The sequence below is a fragment of the Pseudophryne corroboree genome, chromosome 1, assembly GCF_028390025.1.
Source record: "Pseudophryne corroboree isolate aPseCor3 chromosome 1, aPseCor3.hap2, whole genome shotgun sequence".
Taxonomy (NCBI): domain Eukaryota; kingdom Metazoa; phylum Chordata; class Amphibia; order Anura; family Myobatrachidae; genus Pseudophryne; species Pseudophryne corroboree.
In genome coordinates this window covers 1,082,941,404-1,082,962,548 of record NC_086444.1, presented here as the reverse complement: position 1 = coordinate 1,082,962,548, position 21,145 = coordinate 1,082,941,404, and the positions used below count along the sequence as shown (strand labels likewise).

The 21,145-nt window shown below is 46.7% G+C and overlaps 1 protein-coding gene across 8 annotated transcripts in view; it reads left to right on the top strand.

Annotated features, from left to right (window-relative positions):
* Positions 1-21,145, top strand: part of N4BP2 (NEDD4 binding protein 2) — a 272,998-nt gene that overhangs the window by 116,995 nt on the left and 134,858 nt on the right. For all 8 annotated transcript variants that reach the window (XM_063921079.1, XM_063921086.1, XM_063921072.1 and 5 more), the window contains exon 5: positions 10,007-10,095. In XM_063921079.1, coding sequence (XP_063777149.1) covers positions 10,007-10,095 — 89 coding nt within the window. The remainder of the gene's footprint in view (positions 1-10,006; positions 10,096-21,145) is intronic.

Sequence of the window (21,145 nt, the reverse complement as noted above, 5' to 3'; positions counted from 1 at the left end):
AGGACACCCACGTACAGCAGCTCAGTGACCAGCCGGAAGCGGACCATGGGAGGTGGCTAGACTAATATGTGACAGCCGCAGAAGTAGAGTGAAGACGGTAAGCTTACTGTCATCCGTGGCTGGGGCTGAGCGGAGCAAGCTTTGGGCTATGATCCAACTGCTGGCCCTGCGTGTTGGGGGTGCCTGACATTAGGGGGTGCACGCCTATGGAAGGTGGGCCCTGCTCATCTCTGGGCCCCATAGCAGCTGCATTGCCTGCACCTATGGTAACTACGCCCTTGAGTAGAACCAAATGTAAAGGCAACGATAGGTTGAGACCACTTCAAGGAGGGTCTGGCGGGAGAAGGCACTCCCAACTATTGAGGACAAGGAGTTGGCCTCCATGGTAATCCATCACAAACCCGCTACAGCTTTACTTGGGTTATCAGCCAAATAATAAAGACAGACATCTTGAACACACCTTCCCCCCTCCTTCCCTCCTAGAAAGGAGCTGAGTAGAGGCCTGGGATCCCATGGAAAAAGTTGCCCCTGATTCTTTGTAGAAGTGTGTATCATAAAAGGCCTCTTTGAAGAGCAGCAAGTAGTTTGGTAACTGCTCTTAACCAATTAGTAATGTCATCCAGGTGCATGAAAGGGAAAGTTTATTCTGAACAAGAAGCACTGGTATCCCCCAGCACACTGGATAACATCATAACTACATAGTAGTAGAAATTTCAGAGATCTCAGTTGCATACATTTGCAAAGGCATGGGAAGCCCACAGGCAAAGTACAAGGCGTCTCTGAGTACAGGGGGAGAACTCAACAACTTCATGGTATCTGATCATTAAAAATTGTATGATTTTCTCACATTATCTATGAATATATTTGTATAAAACAATGCACACTAATTTTATTTCTGTCACTCTGTGCTAGTTTACTGTTAACAAATTTACCACTGTCACCCCTAGCCTTTATTCCCCTGCTAGGACAGAACCATTTTTCTGAGCTTAGGGCAAAGTTCAGAGATGTATCACAAATGCAGTCGCAGCTGCGAATGTGTATGCAGCGGCTGTGCCAGAATATGCAAATGTTGCAGGAGTCTGTATTGCGATGCCCACCGCGCCATTGCAAATACAAGCAATTACATACAAAGAGCAGTCGCAGCTTCTTCAATAATCAGAGACCCAAGAAGCCCTATGATCGTGCAGCATCGCCGACCTTCACTGAGACGCCGGAGCCATGTTATCTATTGAATCTCAGACGCAGGCTGCGACCCGCCCCAAAATGGTCCCAGCAAGCCTTCTTGGTTCCACCACTAACATGTTTCCTCCCTCAAACGCTCCCTGACAATCGTACTACGAATAAATCCTCTCTGCGATCACAAGACCACCGCTGAGACACATAATAATCCCTCAACTGTGTAAACATCAGAATAGTGTACATCTCTGAATGAGGCCCTTAGACAGGTGTACATTTTGTACAGCTTGTGTACCCTTTCTGAGGAAATGTATCCTGCTTATAATTTAATGAACGGGAAACAGAGCTGCGTTTTGTCAGGCATCATGTGCATACGGCCAGAACTGTGTTAGATAGCTAGTCATCTGCATAGCACTTCTAGGTCACTGCATTAGAAGAACAAGATTTTCCTAACGGAATTTCTGGAGGACGTTTTAATTTTACACTTACCATGCAAATCCGTCCTGAACTGAATGAAGTAAGGGGAAAATGTTGTGTGTACTTTTCTATTTCATGTAGGTATTCACTTCTGTTATTAGTTTTAAGTGTATGTGTGAATATATATATATATATATATATATATATATATATATATATTTAATATTATTATTATTATTATTATTATTTTTTTAATATAAATTTCTATCTGATCATAGGGCCTTATTCAGTATGGATACTGAACTGTTTATGCCCAGTGTGCACGCGCAGGCACCGTACTGCATGTGCGCACACAGTGAGATGTGATCGCATCTCACTTACATGAATGCCTCTACCTGATTGATGGGCAGAGGTGTTTGCGGGGCGATGAAGCGGCATTGCAGGTGCAGGCCGTCTGAAACGGGGGCAGGTTCAGGCAGGCGCATGACATTTAGAGATGAGCGCCTGAAATTTTTCGGGTTTTGTGTTTTGGTTTTGGGTTCGGTTCCGCGGCCGTGTTTTGGGTTCGAACGCGTTTTGGCAAAACCTCACCGAATTTTTTTTGTCGGATTCGGGTGTGTTTTGGATTCGGGTGTTTTTTTCAAAAAACACTAAAAAACAGCTTAAATCATAGAATTTGGGGGTCATTTTGATCCCAAAGTATTATTAACCTCAAAAACCATAATTTACACTCATTTTCAGTCTATTCTGAATACCTCACACCTCACAATATTATTTTTAGTCCTAAAATTTGCACCGAGGTCGCTGTGTGAGTAAGATAAGCGACCCTAGTGGCCGACACAAACACCGGGCCCATCTAGGAGTGGCACTGCAGTGTCACGCAGGATGTCCCTTCCAAAAAACCCTCCCCAAACAGCACATGACGCAAAGAAAAAAAGAGGCGCAATGAGGTAGCTGTGTGAGTAAGATTAGCGACCCTAGTGGCCGACACAAACACCGGGCCCATCTAGGAGTGGCACTGCAGTGTCACGCAGGATGTCCCTTCCAAAAAACCCTCCCCAAACAGCACATGACGCAAAGAAAAAAAGAGGCGCAATGAGGTAGCTGACTGTGTGAGTAAGATTAGCGACCCTAGTGGCCGACACAAACACCGGGCCCATCTAGGAGTGGCACTGCAGTGTCACGCAGGATGTCCCTTCCAAAAAACCCTCCCCAATCAGCACATGATGCAAAGAAAAAGAAAAGAAAAAAGAGGTGCAAGATGGAATTGTCCTTGGGCCCTCCCACCCACCCTTATGTTATATAAACAAAACAGGACATGCACACTTTAACCAACCCATCATTTCAGTGACAGGGTCTGCCACACGACTGTGACTGATATGACGGGTTGGTTTGGACCCCCCCCAAAAAAGAAGCAATTCATCTCTCCTTGCACAAACTGGCTCTACAGAGGCAAGATGTCCACCTCATCTTCACCCTCCGATATATCACCGTGTACATCCCCCTCCTCACAGATTATCAATTCGTCCCCACTGGAATCCACCATCTCAGCTCCCTGTGTACTTTGTGGAGGCAATTGCTGCTGGTCAATGTCTCCGCGGAGGAATTGATTATAATTCATTTTAATGAACATCATCTTCTCCACATTTTCTGGATGTAACCTCGTACGCCGATTGCTGACAAGGTGAGCGGCGGCACTAAACACTCTTTCGGAGTACACACTTGTGGGAGGGCAACTTAGGTAGAATAAAGCCAGTTTGTGCAAGGGCCTCCAAATTGCCTCTTTTTCCTGCCAGTATAAGTACGGACTGTGTGACGTGCCTACTTGGATGCGGTCACTCATATAATCCTCCACCATTCTATCAATGTTGAGAGAATCATATGCAGTGACAGTAGACGACATGTCCGTAATCGTTGTCAGGTCCTTCAGTCCGGACCAGATGTCAGCATCAGCAGTCGCTCCAGACTGCCCTGCATCACCGCCAGCGGGTGGGCTCGGAATTCTGAGCCTTTTCCTCGCACCCCCAGTTGCGGGAGAATGTGAAGGAGGAGATGTTGACAGGTCGCGTTCCGCTTGACTTGACAATTTTGTCACCAGCAGGTCTTTCAACCCCAGCAGACCTGTGTCTGCCGGAAAGAGAGATCCAAGGTAGGCTTTAAATCTAGGATCGAGCACGGTGGCCAAAATGTAGTGCTCTGATTTCAACAGATTGACCACCCGTGAATCCTTGTTAAGCGAATTAAGGGCTGCATCCACAAGTCCCACATGCCTAGCGGAATCGCTCCCTTTTAGCTCCTTCTTCAATGCCTCCAGCTTCTTCTGCAAAAGCCTGATGAGGGGAATGACCTGACTCAGGCTGGCAGTGTCTGAACTGACTTCACGTGTGGCAAGTTCAAAGGGCATCAGAACCTTGCACAACGTTGAAATCATTCTCCACTGCACTTGACAGGTGCATTCCACCTACTATATCGTGCTCAATTGTATAGGCTTGAATGGCCTTTTGCTGCTCCTCCAACCTCTGAAGCATATAGAGGGTTGAATTCCACCTCGTTACCACTTCTTGCTTCAGATGATGGCAGGGCAGGTTCAGTAGTTTTTGGTGGTGCTCCAGTCTTCTGTACGTGGTGCCTGTACGCCGAAAGTGTCCCGCAATTTTTCTGGCCACCGACAGCATCTCTTGCACGCCCCTGTCGTTTTTTAAAAAATTCTGCACCACCAAATTCAAGGTATGTGCAAAACATGGGACGTGCTGGAATTTGCCCATATTTAATGCACACACAATATTGCTGGCGTTGTCCGATGCCACAAATCCACAGGAGAGTCCAATTGGGGTAAGCCATTCCGCGATGATCTTCCTCAGTTGCCGTAAGAGGTTTTCAGCTGTGTGCGTATTCTGGAAAGCGGTGATACAAAGCGTAGCCTGCCTAGGAAAGAGTTGGCGTTTGCGAGATGCTGCTACTGGTGCCGCCGCTGCTGTTCTTGCGGCGGGAGTCCATACATCTACCCAGTGGGCTGTCACAGTCATATAGTCCTGACCCTGCCCTGCTCCACTTGTCCACATGTCCGTGGTTAAGTGGACATTGGGTACAGCTGCATTTTTTAGGACACTGGTGACTCTTTTTCTGAGGTCTGTGTACATTTTCGGTATCGCCTGCCTAGAGAAATGGAACCTAGATGGTATTTGGTACCGGGGACACAGTACCTCCAACAAGTCTCTAGTTGGCTCTGCAGTAATGATGGATACCGGAACCACGTTTCTCACCACCCAGGATGCCAAGGCCTCAGTTATCCGCTTTGCAGTAGGATGACTGCTGTGATATTTCATCTTCCTCGCAAAGGACTGTTGAACAGTCAATTGCTTACTGGAAGTAGTACAAGTGGGCTTACGACTTCCCCTCTGGGATGACCATCGACTCCCAGCGGCAACAACAGCAGCGCCAGCAGCAGTAGGCGTTACACGCAAGGATGCATCGGAGGAATCCCAGGCAGGAGAGGACTCGTCAGAATTGCCAGTGACATGGCCTGCAGGACTATTGGCATTCCTGGGGAAGGAGGAAATTGACACTGAGGGAGTTGGTGGGCTGGTTTGCGTGAGCTTGGTTACAAGAGGAAGGGATTTACTGGTCAGTGGACTGCTTCCGCTGTCACCCAAAGTTTTTGAACTTGTCACTGACTTATTATGAATGCGCTGCAGGTGACGTATAAGGGAGGATGTTCCGAGGTGGTTAACGTCCTTACCCCTACTTATTACAGCTTGACAAAGGGAACACACGGCTTGACACCTGTTGTCCGCATTTCTGGTGAAATACCTCCACACCGAAGAGCTGATTTTTTTGGTATTTTCACCTGGCATGTCAACGGCCATATTCCTCCCACGGACAACAGGTGTCTCCCCGGGTGCCTGACTTAAGCAAACCACCTCACCATCAGAATCCTCCTGGTCAATTTCCTCCCCAGCGCCAGCAACACCCATATCCTCCTCATCCTGGTGTACTTCAACACTGACATCTTCAATCTGACTATCAGGAACTGGACTGCGGGTGCTCCTTCCAGCACTTGCAGGGGGCGTGCAAATGGTGGAAGGCGCATGCTCTTCACGTCCAGTGTTGGGAAGGTCAGGCATCGCAACCGACACAATTGGACTCTCCTTGTGGATTTGGGATTTCGAAGAATGCACAGTTCTTTGCTGTGCTGCTTTTGCCAGCTTGAGTCTTTTCATTTTTCTAGCGAGAGGCTGAGTGCTTCCATCCTCATGTGAAGCTGAACCACTAGCCATGAACATAGGCCAGGGCCTCCGCCGTTCCTTGCCACTCCGTGTGGTAAATGGCATATTGGCAAGTTTACGCTTCAAAACCTAAAATAAAATTGTCGGAGGAGGAGTCCTTTTTTTACTGATATTTGGTGTTTTGGATTTGACATGCTCTGTACTATGACATTGGGCATCGGCCTTGGCAGACGACGTTGCTGGCATTTCATCGTCTCGGCCATGACTAGTGGCAGCAGCTTCAGCACGAGGTGGAAGTGGATCTTGATCTTTCCCTAATTTTGGAACCTCAACATTTTTGTTCTCCATATTTTAATAGGCACAACTAAAAGGCACCTCAGGTAAACAATGGAGATGGATGGATTGGATACTAGTATACAATTATGGACGGGCTGCCGAGTGCCGACACAGAGGTAGCCACAGCCGTGAACTACCGCACTGTACTGTGTCTGCTGCTAATATATAGACTGGTTGATAAAGAGATAGTATACTCGTAACTAGTATGTATGTATAAAGAAAGAAAAAAAAAACCACGGTTAGGTGGTATATACAATTATGGACGGGCTGCCGAGTGCCGACACAGAGGTAGCCACAGCCGTGAACTACCGCACTGTACTGTGTCTGCTGCTAATATAGACTGGTTGATAAAGAGATAGTATACTCGTAACTAGTATGTATGTATAAAGAAAGAAAAAAAAACCACGGTTAGGTGGTATATACAATTATGGACGGGCTGCCGAGTGCCGACACAGAGGTAGCCACAGCCGTGAACTACCGCACTGTACTGTGTCTGCTGCTAATATATAGACTGGTTGATAAAGAGATAGTATACTCGTAACTAGTATGTATGTATAAAGAAAGAAAAAAAAAACACGGTTAGGTGGTATATACAATTATGGACGGGCTGCCGAGTGCCGACACAGAGGTAGCCACAGCCGTGAACTACCGCACTGTACTGTGTCTGCTGCTAATATATAGACTGGTTGATAAAGAGATAGTATACTCGTAACTAGTATGTATGTATAAAGAAAGAAAAAAAAACCACGGTTAGGTGGTATATACAATTATGGACGGGCTGCCGAGTGCCGACACAGAGGTAGCCACAGCCGTGAACTACCGCACTGTACTGAGTCTGCTGCTAATATATAGACTGGTTGATAAAGAGATAGTATACTCGTAACTAGTATGTATGTATAAAGAAAGAAAAAAAAACCACGGTTAGGTGGTATATACAATTATGGACGGGCTGCCGAGTGCCGACACAGAGGTAGCCACAGCCGTGAACTACCGCACTGTACTGTGTCTGCTGCTAATATATAGACTGGTTGATAAAGAGATAGTATACTCGTAACTAGTATGTATGTATAAAGAAAGAAAAAAAAACCACGGTTAGGTGGTATATACAATTATGGACGGGCTGCCGAGTGCCGACACAGAGGTAGCCACAGCCGTGAACTACCGCACTGTACTGTGTCTGCTGCTAATATATAGACTGGTTGATAAAGAGATAGTATACTCGTAACTAGTATGTATGTATAAAGAAAGAAAAAAAAACCACGGTTAGGTGGTATATACAATTATGGACGGGCTGCCGAGTGCCGACACAGAGGTAGCCACAGCCGTGAACTACCGCACTGTACTGTGTCTGCTGCTAATATATAGACTGGTTGATAAAGAGATAGTATACTCGTAACTAGTATGTATGTATAAAGAAAGAAAAAAAAACCACGGTTAGGTGGTATATACAATTTATGGACGGGCTGCGGAGTGCCGACACAGAGGTAGCCACAGCCGTGAACTACCGCACTGTACTGTGTCTGCTGCTAATATATAGACTGGTTGATAAAGAGATAGTATACTCGTAACTAGTATGTATGTATAAAGAAAGAAAAAAAAACCACGGTTAGGTGGTATATACAATTATGGACGGGCTGCCGAGTGCCGACACAGAGGTAGCCACAGCCGTGAACTACCGCACTGTACTGTGTCTGCTGCTAATATATAGACTGGTTGATAAAGAGATAGTATACTCGTAACTAGTATGTATGTATAAAGAAAGAAAAAAAAACCACGGTTAGGTGGTATATACAATTATGGACGGGCTGCCGAGTGCCGACACAGAGGTAGCCACAGCCGTGAACTACCGCACTGTACTGTGTCTGCTGCTAATATATAGACTGGTTGATAAAGAGATAGTATACTCGTAACTAGTATGTATGTATAAAGAAAGAAAAAAAAACCACGGTTAGGTGGTATATACAATTATGGACGGGCTGCCGAGTGCCGACACAGAGGTAGCCACAGCCGTGAACTACCGCACTGTACTGTGTCTGCTGCTAATATATAGACTGGTTGATAAAGAGATAGTATACTCGTAACTAGTATGTATGTATAAAGAAAGAAAAAAAAACCACGGTTAGGTGGTATATACAATTATGGACGGGCTGCCGAGTGCCGACACAGAGGTAGCCACAGCCGTGAACTACCGCACTGTACTGTGTCTGCTGCTAATATAGACTGGTTGATAAAGAGATAGTATACTACTAATATTATATATACTGGTGGTCAGGTCACTGGTCACTAGTCACACTGGCAGTGGCACTCCTGCAGCAAAAGTGTGCACTGTTTAATTTTAATATAATATTATGTACTCCTGGCTCCTGCTATAACCTATAACTGGCACTGCAGTAGTGCTCCCCAGTCTCCCCCACAATTATAAGCTGTGTGAGCTGAGCAGTCAGACAGATATATATAATATTATATATAGATAATAGATGATGCAGCACACTGGCCTGAGCCTGAGCAGTGCACACAGATATGGTATGTGACTGAGTCACTGTGTGCTGTGTATCGCTTTTTTCAGGCAGAGAACGGATTATAAATAAAACTGGTGGTCACTATCAGCAAAACTCTGCACTGTACTGAGTACTCCTAATGCTCCCCAAAATTAGTAAATCAAGTGTCTCTCTAATCTATTCTAAACGGAGAGGACGCCAGCCACGTCCTCTCCCTATCAATCTCAATGCACGTGTGAAAATGGCGGCGACGCGCGGCTCCTTATATAGAATCCGAGTCTCGCGATAGAATCCGAGCCTCGCGAGAATCCGACAGCGTCATGATGACGTTCGGGCGCGCTCGGGTTAACCGAGCAAGGCGGGAAGATCCGAGTCGCTCGGACCCGTGAAAAAAAACATGAAGTTCTGGCGGGTTCGGATTCAGAGAAACCGAACCCGCTCATCTCTAATGACATTACACGCTGCCACTGAGACCCTAAAAATGGCTGCTCTGCGACTGCCTTAGCAGCCAAGCTGGTAAAGCAAACAATTTAGCTTGACTGAGAACCATTCTGTTCTGGTGTTAATAAACAGAAATGGAGCATAAAGTAGGGGCAGAGAGCAGACTGTTTAAAAGGTAATACTGGTAGAGATGGGCATTTACTTGTACTACATTTCCCTTTGTGCTTTATCTTGCTTTCCTTCTACAGTCCACTGTGTGCGGTGATCACCATCCCTATTTTAAGCTCCGTGTAATGTTAGCTGCAGAGAGCAAAACCCAGACACATAGTATAATATAGTAGCCTTGCCTGTGCAGCAAGTGACAGACTAGGTCAGCAGGTGGTAGATGGTGATAGTCTATATTTACTTTTTTTACACGTGGATTCAGTATAATAAATTATGCTAGAACAACAATAATGTCTACTGAGAGCGCATAAATTATATAAATATTTTAATAAAGATTTAAACTTTTTACAATATAAAATATCCAAAACATCTAAAATAATGACATATATCACACTGACCGTCACTGATATAATGATGTATATTCCAACAATGTGGTTTTTAGCCAGTATACGTATAGCGCTGGAGCGGAGATATTTCTACCCTTCAAGAGCTTGTGCAAAATGTATTACTCTGCATACAGTATGTGTGACATATAATATCCCCCCAGGGTTCAGAATAAACCCGCCAATTACATAGTACTGTATGTATAAATCTGTTTTACACGCAACATTTATTTCACGGTAATCTCTTTATATACTGTAGTCAATGGCTAATTGTTGTACCGATGCAAAGTCAGTTCTAGTCTCATGTAAAACACAATTATTATGAAGATGCCATTACAAAATCTTGTGTACTCTTGTGTTTCAGCCAGAGATGCCTTTGAAAAGACGGTCTCCCCTATCATAATAGACAATACCAACTTGCAAGGATGGGAAATGAAGCCATATGTTTCTATGGTCAGAGCTCTTGATCAGTCATTTACAATTGTTGTATGAAATGATGTGCTTTATGTAATATGTCTGTATGCCATTACACCTATGTGTCTGAGGCAAGAAAAGTAAATAGTTTACAGCTAAATATGGGATACGGTTAATATACCGCCTGTTGGGATCCCGGCGTTCAGGATACAGACGCCGGAATCCCCACAGGCGGGGAAATGTCGACGGTCGGAATCCTGACCACAGCCTGGTATTCCCACTCGGGTGGTGGGTTCTTGCCACCACCCAAGTGGGAATATAACCTATGACTGACAAGATGCCGCTGTCTGTATAATGACAGCCGGCATCCCGTCTGCCAGTTTCCAGTATGTATTCCTATGGGATGACCCCACAGAACTGATGAGAAATGAAAATCATGACAATACTGTATAGGGGTCTTTTCAATTGTTATAATGGTTGGCGTTAGAGTGCCGGCAATGGCCCGCAATTTGCACAAAGTTGAGTATTTTAGATCACAGCGCTATGGTGATGAGTATTCTAATACATGATTTTGGGAATACAGTAAGTGTGGCATAGGTGAGCATTATAAAATAACCATTGTTGCCCTTCATTGAGTTGCCCCATAGGGAGTATCCTATTAGCCACGATAACGCGTTCCACGATCGCAGCGAACGTTATCGTACCTATCACCCAAAAAATCCACTTATCGCATCCTGTGCGCTCCCGTTTTTCGTGCCTATTCTATTCCAAAATGGCGAAAACAGGATTTGTGCGATAATTCTATCAGGCAAAAGCGGTGATAATTATAGGAGAAAATTTTGAAATCCGCCTGTACCCCCCCAAAAAGCAAAACTAATAAAGGAAAACATTATAGAAGTCTATTATTGGTTACAATAAAAGTTTTCAATGTAATTAAATGAAGTCAAATGGCTGTTATATGCATTTTCTTTAAAAATGATGGATAGCTATTTTTTCAGTAAAATAAGTGCGGTCATTAAATTTGGGGCACATAAAAATGGGTATAAGTATATATTTGGGTCATTTTAAAGGACTTTAAAAAAAAAAGAAAAAGGGAGAAACAGACCGATTACTCCCACTTGCAAGTCTAAAACCACTTGTCCCACTCATAACACACCATAATATATTTGTCCCATACCTTGTACTCCAATTTCCATCACTGCATTTTTTTAATGTCAATATTAGCTAATTAAAACTAATTAAAAACTTCTAGTGCCTAATTTAGTTATTCAGGGGGGAATCCAAGGGGTTCTGAACCAACCCTCTGAATTTTTTGCTCAAAATAGGGATTTCTCTAACGTCCTAAGTGGATGCTGGGGACTCCGTAAGGACCATGGGGATTAGCGGCTCCGCAGGAGACTGGGCACAACTATAAAGAAAGCTTTTAGACTACTGGTGTGCACTGGCTCCTCCCACTAAGACCCTCCTCCAGACTTCAGTTAGATTCTTGTGCCCGGCTGAGCTGGATGCACACTAGGGGCTCTCCTGAGCACCTAGAAAGAAAGTATATTTAGGTTTTTTATTTTACAGTGAGATCTGCTGGCAACAGACTCACTGCAGCGAGGGACTAAGGGGAGAAGAAGCGAACCTACCTAACAGGTGGTAGTTTGGGCTTCTTAGGCTACTGGACACCATTAGCTCCAGAGGGATCGACCGCAGGACCCGACCTTGGTGTTCGTTCCCGGAGCCGCGCCGCCGTCCCCCTTACAGAGCCAGAAGCAACGAAGAGGTCCGGAAAATCGGCGGCAGAAGACTTCGGTCTTCACCAAGGTAGCGCACAGCACTGCAGCTGTGCGCCATTGCTCCTCATGTACACCTCACACTCTGGTCACTGATGGGTGCAGGGCGCTGGGGGGGGCGCCCTGAGGGCAATATATGACACCTTGGCTGGCAAATATACATCATATATAGTCCTAAAGGCTATATAGATGTAAAATTACCCCTGCCAGTATTCCAGAAAAAGCGGGAGAAAGTCCGCCGGAAAGGGGGCGGGGCTTCTCCCTCAGCACACTGGCGCCATTTTTCCCTCACAGCTCCGCTGGAAGGAAGCTCCCTGGCTCTCCCCTGCAGTCTGAACGCTACAGAAGGGTAAAAAAGAGAGGGGGGGCACTAAATTTAGGCGCAGTGTAGATAATATATATATAAGATATATATAAAAAAGCAGCTATAAGGGAAAACACTCATTGATAGTGGGAACCCAGTGTTATATAGCGCTCTGGTGTGTGCTGGCATACTCTCTCTGTCTCCCCAAAGGGCTTTGTGGGGTCCTGTCCTCTGTCAGAGCATTCCCTGTGTGTTTGCGGTGTGTCGGTACGGCTGTGTCGACATGTTTGATGAGGAGGCTTATGTGGAGGCGGAGCAGATGCCTGTAAATGTGATGTCACCCCCTGCGGGGTCGACACCTGAGTGGATGGTGCTGTGGAAGGAATTATGCGATAGTGTCGACTCCTTACATAAAAGGTTTGACGACATACCAAATGTGGGACAGCCGGCTTCTCAGCCTGTGTCTGCCCAGGCGTCTCAAAAGCCATCAGGGGCTCTAAAACGCCCGCTACCTCAGATGGCTGACACAGACGTCGACACGGATACTGACTCCAGTGTCGATGACGAGGAGACTAATGTAACTTCCAGTAGGGCCACACGTTACATGATTGAGGCAATGAAAAATGTGTTGCACATTTCTGATGTTACCCCCGGTACCACAAAAAAGGGTATAATGTTTGGAGAGAAAAAACTACCAGTAGCTTTTCCTCCATCTGAAGAGTTAAATGAAGTGTGTGAAGAAGCGTGGGCTTCCCCTGATAAAAAGCTGGTAATTTCTAAGAGGTTACTAATGGCGTACCCTTTCCCGCCAGAGGATAGGTCACGCTGGGAAACATCCCCTAGGGTGGATAAAGCGCTCACACGCTTGTCAAAGAAGGTGGCACTACCGTCTCCGGATACGGCCGCCCTGAAGGAATCTGCTGATAGAAAGCAGGAGGCTATCCTGAAATCTATATATACACACACAGGTGTTATACTGAGACCGGCTATAGCTTCAGCCTGGATGTGCAGTGCTGCTGCTGCGTGGTCAGATTCCCTGTCAGAAAATATAGATACCCTAGACAGGGACACTATTTTGCTAAACGTAGAGCATATAAAAGACGCACTTTTATACATGAGGGATGCACAGAGGGATATTTGCCGGCTGGCATCCAAAATTAGTGCAATGTCCATTTCTGCCAGGAGAGGGTTATGGACTCGGCAGTGGACAGGTGATGCAGATTCCAAACGACACATGGAAGTTCTGCCTTATAAGGGTGAGGAATTGTTCGGGGATGGTCTCTCGGACCTCGTTTCCACAGCAACAGCTGGGAAGTCTACATTTTTACCCCATGTTCCCTCACAGCCAAAGAAAGCACCGTATTATCAGGTACAGTCCTTTCGGCCCAATAGGGGCAAGCGGGTTAAAGGCGCGTCCTTTCTGCCCAGAGGCAGAGGTAGGGGAAAGAAGCTGCAGCATACAGCCAGTTCCCAGGAGCAAAAGTCCTCCCCCGCTTCCTCTAAGTCCACAGCATGACGCTGGGGCTTCACAGGCGGAGCCAGGTACGGTGGGGGCCCGTCTCAAAAACTTAAGCGATCAGTGGGCTCGCTCACGGGTGGATCCCTGGATCCTTCAAGTAGTATCTCAGGGGTACAAGCTGGAATTCGAGACGTTTCCCCCCCGCCGTTTCCTCAAATCTGCCTTGCCATCCACTCCCTCAGGCAGGGAGGCAGTGTTACAGGCAATTCACAAGCTGTATTCACAACAAGTGATAGTAAAGGTACCCCTACTTCAACAAGGAAGGGGTTACTATTCCACAATGTTTGTGGTACCGAAACCGGACGGTTCGGTGAGACCCATTTTAAATTTGAAATCCTTGAACACATATATAAAAAAAATTCAAGTTCAAGATGGAATCGCTCAGGGCGGTTATTGCAAGCCTGGACGAGGGGGATTACATGGTATCGCTGGACATCAAGGATGCTTACCTACATGTCCCCATTTACCATCCTCAGATTTGTGGTACAAGATTGTCATTACCAATTCCAGACGTTGCCGTTCGGTCTATCCACGGCTCCGAGGGTCTTTACCAAGGTAATGGCCGAAATGATGATACTCCTTCGAAAGAAGTGAGTTTTAATTATCCCGTACTTGGACGATCTCCTGATAAAGGCGAGGTCCAGAGAGCAGTTGTTGGTAGGGGTAGCACTATCTCGGGAAGTGCTACAACAGCACGGCTGGATTCTAAACATTCCAAAGTCACAGCTGGTCCCTACGACACGCCTGCTGTTCCTAGGGATGGTTCTGGACACAGAACAGAGAAAAGTGTTTCTCCCGGAGGAAAAGGCCAAGGAGCTGTCATCTCTAGTCAGAGGCCTCCTAAAACCAAAACAGGTGTCGGTGCATCACTGCACGCGGATCCTGGGAAAAATGGTAGCTTCCTACGAAGTGATTCCATTCGGCAGGTTTCATGCAAGAACCTTTCAGTGGGACCTGTTGGACAAGTGGTCCGGATCGCATCTTCAGATGCATCGTCTGATAACCCTGTCTCCGAGGACAAGGGTGTCTCTGCTGTGGTGGCTGCCGAGTGCTCATCTTCAAGAGGGCCGCAGATTCGGCATACAGGACTGGGTCCTGGTGACCACGGATGCCAGCCTTCGAGGCTGGGGAGCAGTCACACAGGGAAGAAACTTCCAAGGACTATGGTCAAGTCAGGAGACTTCCCTGCACATAAATATTCTGGAACTAAGGGCCATTTACAATGCCCTAAGTCAGGCAAAACCCCTGCTTCAAAACCAGCCGGTACTGATCCAGTCAGACAACATCACGGCGGTCGCCCATGTAAATCGACAGGGCGGCACGAGAAGCAGGACGGCGATGGCAGAAGCCACAAGGATTCTCCGATGGGCGGAAAATCACGTGTTAGCACTGTCAGCAGTGTTCATTCCGGGAGTGGACAACTGGGAAGCAGACTTCCTCAGCAGGCACGACCTCCACCCGGGAGAGTGGGGACTTCATCCAGAAGTCTTTCAGATGATTGTAAACCAGTGGGAAAAGCCACAGGTGGACATGATGGCGTCCCGCCTAAACAAAAAGCTAGAAAAATATTGCGCCAGGTCGAGAGACCCGCAGTGATAGCTGTGGACGCTCTGGTAACACCGTGGGTGTACCGATCGGTTTATGTGTTCCCTCCTCTTCCTCTCATACCAAAGGTACTGAGGATAATAAGGAGAAGAGGGGTAAGAACTATACTCATTGTTCCGGATTGGCCAAGAAGAGCGTGGTACCCGGAACTTCAAGAAATGATGTCAGAGGACCCATGGCCTCTACCGCTCAGACAAGACCTGCTGCAGCAGGGGCCCTGTCTGTTCCAAGACTTGAACACCGGATCCTGAAGGAAAAGGGCATTCCGGAGGAAGTCATTCCTACGCTGATTAAAGCTAGGAAAGAAGTAACCGCAAACCATTATCACCGCATATGGCGAAAATATGTTGCGTGGTGTGAGGCCAGGAAGGCCCCAACGGAATAATTTCAGCTGGGCCGTTTCCTGCACTTCCTACAGTCAGGGGTGACTATGGGCCTTAAATTGGGTTCCATTAAGGTCCAGATTTTGGCTCTATCGATTTTCTTCCAGAAAGAATTGGCTTCACTACCTGAAGTTCAGACTTTTGTTAAGGGAGTGCTGCATATTAGCCCCCTTTTGTGCCTCCAGTGGCACCTTGGGATCTCAATGTGGTGTTGGATTTCCTAAAGTCACATTGGTTTGAGCCACTGAAAACCATGGATTTGAAATATCTCACGTGGAAAGTGGTCATGTTGTTGGCCTTGGCTTCGGCCAAGCGTGTTTCAGAATTGGCGGCTTTGTCATGTAAAAGCCCTTATCTGATTTTCCATATGGATAGGGCAGAATTGAGGACTCGTCCCCAGTTTCTCCCCAAAGTGGTATCAGCTTTTCATCTGAACCAACCTATCGTGGTGCCTGCGGCTACAAATGACTTGGAGGATTCCAAGTTGTTGGATGTAGTCAGGGCCCTAAAAATGTATGTTTCCAGGACAGCTGGAGTCAGAAAGATTGACTCGCTCTTTATCCTGTATGCGCCCAACAAGTTGGGTGCACCTGCTTCAAAGCAGACTATTGCTCGCTGGATCTGTAGTACGATTCAGCTTGCTCATTCTGCGGCTGGACTGCCGCATCCTAAATCAGTAAAAGCCCATTCCACGAGGAAGGTGGGCTCTTCTTGGGCGGCTGCCCGAGGGGTCTCTGCTCTTCAACTTTGCCGAGCAGCTACTTGGTCGGGGTCAAACACGTTTGCTAAATTCTACAAATTTGACACCCTGGCTGAGGAGGACCTTGATTTTGCTATTCGGTGCTGCAGAGTCATCCGCACTCTCCCGCCCGTTTGGGAGCTTTGGTATAATCCCCATGGTCCTTACGCAGTCCCCAGCATCCACTTAGGACGTTAGAGAAAATAAGAATTTACTCACCGGTAATTCTATTTCTCATAGTCCGTAGTGGATGCTGGGCGCCCATCCCAAAGTGCGGATTGTCTGCAATACTTGTATAAGTTAAGCAATAACTATATACAAGTATTGTAGACAATCCGCACTTTGGGATGGGCGCCCAGCATCCACTACGGACTATGAGAAATAGAATTACCGGTGAGTAAATTCTTATTTTTGAACTACTTATCACATACTCTGATCTGGTGAAGAGAAGTCCGCGATATTCCGTATGGAAACTTATTGCCGGTAATAGTATGCCGAATTTTTATTGCAAAACTGCGCTATCGCGGCTAATAGGATACCCCCCATAGTGTAAACTATTCACCACTTCAAAATGAAAGCTAAATAAGGTTCCTTGAACGTTCTGACAGTGACACCTGCTCTCACTTCAGTTTGTGTTCTGCATAATACCCTAATATCTAATAATGCATAATACCTAATACCCATAATATCTCACCATCGAGTGCATAGTGTCTGATGGCACTTTCTTGCTAAGATGGGTACACACCTACAGATATATCTGCAGATGTATTGATCTGCAGATATAGCTAAAGTCGGATTGGGCAGTGTGCTGTGCATACACACTGCCTGATGCGTCGGGGACTGACGTCATGAACTAGGCGGGTATATTTACACGACAGCCTGTACACACACACACACACACACACACACACACACACACACACACACACACACACACACACACACACACACACACACACACACACACACACACCGACGTGCCAATATATCTAATGATATATTGGTTGTCGGCAGTGCAGCAGGGCCGACGTGATATGTCTGTGAACGACGGATTTCACAGACATTTCGCTCGTACACACTGGCCGACGGATCCGCAATATATTGGCACTACAGGCTGCAGATAGCAGGCAACACTAGAAGGGCACACTGAATAGCAGACGACATCAGCCCCTATCTAGTGGCTCTAGGGCTGCTATTCCCCTCAACTGATCCACCCCTATTCTCAGCCACAGTAAGCTTTACCCTTTATAAGATTAAGGGGCATTGTCGAGGGGGCTTGGACTAGCTACTGAAGGGAGCAGACACACGCTGTGTGAGCTCCTGCAACTAGGAGCTTTAAAACCTTTCATTATAACCCCTCTGTGCCCCTGCTTATTTTTGTGCGGATCCCCGGTCCCCCCTGACTCCCCTAGTGTACCCCAGTAAGAGCCGCGGAATCGGGGAGCACCTTTCGGAGCTCCTGCGGATTGCGGGTGCTCCCCAGACCGGGACCTCAATTTACCTCCCAGACCGGAGGGCCTTCTGGGAACGTCGGGAGCAGCATTACCTGGATGGCAAGGCATATAGGTGATGTTAATGGTAAACTCTAGGCTGGAATTAATGTTGGAGCTCCCTCCTGTGGCTTTTCTAGCTCACTGCATCGTCATTGCACCTTCATCGTCTTAGCTACCTATACAATCTGGCCCTGGGGCCCCTCGCGGCTGCGATGGTCTCCGGATGAATAATACCCCATGGTCGGCCTGACCGCCTCATAACCCACCTGTGTCATTTCCCGCTCTTTACTCCACCTCTCCTTCCCCTTCAGTATTGCAACTTTACTGGAGAAGATAGACCTCTCCCTTACCGGCGTTATGTCACAAAGGAACAAGAAGGCTCCCCAGGCCTCCACAAACTTCTTCAGCAGCAAGTCTAAGGGCCCCCAGAACATGGTGCACTCCCCGGAGTCTCCATCGTCCCCGCGTTCTTCGGAGATGGGTATTGACCCTCAAATACAGGCAGTGATGTCTGGCCTTTTGGACGGCGTGCAAACAGCCTTTAAACAAGAACTGTCCAAAGCTGTTGCGGATTTCAAAATGGAGATTGCCTCGCTTGGAAATTGCACGGATGCTTTGGAGACGAAGACGGACGACTTATGTCGCTCGCAACAGCGTCTAGACCACGAGCTCTCGAGGCTCCATGCTGAAGTGGAGACCCTGAAGGAACACCAAGAGAATCGATCCCGACGCAATAACCTGCGCATACGTAATGTGGCGGAATCAGTCTAGAGTTCTACGCTGCCCTCCTTCTTGAAAGACCTTTTCCAGCATTTGGTCCCAGACTTGTCTGATGACGACTGCCTCTTCGATAGGGCACACAGGGCCCTACGGGCCAAACCCTCAACATTACAGCCCCCTCGGGACATCATAGCCCGCCTCCATTATTACCACTCGAAGGAAAAAATTATTGCTGCCGTTCGGGATTCCTCTGATATAGCCTTCCAGGGCATGCAATTGCAGATCTACCAAGACCTGACACCCTCGACCATTCAGAAACGACGGGACCTCCAACCGATTACTAGAATTTTGCGCCAATGCCAGATTCGATATCGTTGGGGATTCCCCTTTCAGTTGCAGCTTTCTTTTAACGGCACCAACCATGCATTCAAGACCCTGGCACAAGGGCAGGAACTGCTTCGCAAGCTTTATCTTCTACCGGAATCATCGTCCTCATCTGTCGACCCGTCTGCTTCGCCGAAGTCTCAACGGCCCCGTCCGCCTCAGCCGGACTGGACGGGAGTGTCTCGTCATAGGGGTGAAGGTGATGCTCCCCCCTGATTGCCTGCCCCTTTTTCTTCTTTAGGTTCCACTGTGCCATTGCATCAGTTTGCTGGCGGTCCCCCCTGGACTGGACTGACTGTCCCTAGTTCTCTGGACCCCCTTTGTCTCTTTATATATGTTGATTTGATATTATGCTCTTAATGTTCTGTACTCAATGTAAACTGTTTCTTTGGGTACTGCGGGTCCCTTGCGGTGCTGGTTGACCTGGTCCCTGCTCCGCGGACCCCCTTAGTTTATTTCACACACTTTCTATGTTAGTTCTTTAGATGTTCCATTTGTTATGTCTCCTAAGTACATTCTGCCCTCATGTCTATGGTCGCAAGATGACCGGTTGTTTTGCGGTTTGGTCCGATGATGCTTAACCTACTGTATGGACCATATGCTGTTGCTATATTATTCCCTTTGATGTTCCCCTTCCCTCTCCTTCCTTCCCGATCCCCCCCCCCCCCCCCCCCTCTCCCCGTCCTTCCCTTTCTGACACAGGTTTTATCTTTGTGATGTATGATTTCTTTGGCCTAGGCCACTCTGTTCTCAGTCAGGCCGCACAGCCTGATATGGTTGTTCGTGCCACTACCCCCATGCTCCCTGCTTTGATTCAGTTATCGACTATGTATTTCCTTTGTTTGGCGGTCCTGTTACGGGCCCCATCGCTACAGGGTTCCTGCCCGAATAAGCTTTCTTTCCTCTCTTCTTGCTCTTCTTTACTTTTCATCTGTGGCCTTCTTTTCCTTTTCCCTTTTCTCCCCTTGTCCTTGTGGTGGGTTCTGGGTATCCACTCCACTTGCCTTTATTTTTTTATGGGTTGTCCTATTTGGCCGTGGGACAGCGCTTCAGTCTCATATAAACCAGTGCAACGGCTCTGATCAGTATCACACCTGTGAATCTTCACCGCAATTAACGGCAACAGCGTGTGATCCTTTGATGTCCTGGAAGATGTGTTAATACCTATGCTCAGGGCACTAAAAGGATTTCCACCAGCCCTAGGTAAAACACAGGTAATTATCCTGCATCCGGGACTTACAAATTTAAACAGTATATTTGGATAAATACTTCTTCATAAAAAATCTCTCTCCTCAAACATCACACGGTGGGCTCAATACAGGACTGTACCGAGGACGCTCGGTCGTACCAGCCCACAGGAGAGGTAAAACTGTATACTATTTATTTCATTGCTGACCGCTGGGCCCTTTCTTTCTGTCTCCGAGTATTGGAGAAAAAGCTTTGCTGTTTCCATCTATTCCTAGCCACAATACATTGCAGAGTTAAATTGTAACTACTTAAGTTCCATCATTGTGACAATTGTCAATAAGTATCAATCCCTAACCCTGAATCAGGGGAACATTATACATAGATCTCGATTGATACTGTGTGTTTATATAATGGTGTTTCAGAGTATAGTCATTTATTTATTATGTTGTACATGATTTATTTTATTTGTTGTTGATGTATTTTATATCATAATAAATCCACTCTACATAGAAGTTTGTCAACTCTCCATGATTTATACCCATTTGTAAAGCACCCTAAGCGCAGCCGATTTTTTCCTTCTTTTTAGGAACCCGGGATGACTCTGTTTTTGTACCCCCTTTTCTTTGGCTCTCAATGAGATGTTGTTACCCAGGTCAACATGCCCCTAAAGATATTATCCGTTAATGTAAATGGCCTTAACTCCCCCAAAAAACGGACGGTGCTCTTGGGCGCCTGTAGACGTGAGAAAGCTGACATAGTTTTTCTTCAAGAAACTCACCTTACGGGCTCCCACACGCAACTCCGCGGTAGGCAATTTACACAAACTTTCTTTGCATCGTCGGATTGTAAAAAAACGGGGGGTAGCAATTTTAATTAATCGTCACACTCCATTTACACATAGCAAAACTGTGACGGATCCAGATGGTCGGTACTTGATGGTTGTTGGTACCCTCTGTTCTGAAGTTCTGACACTTAT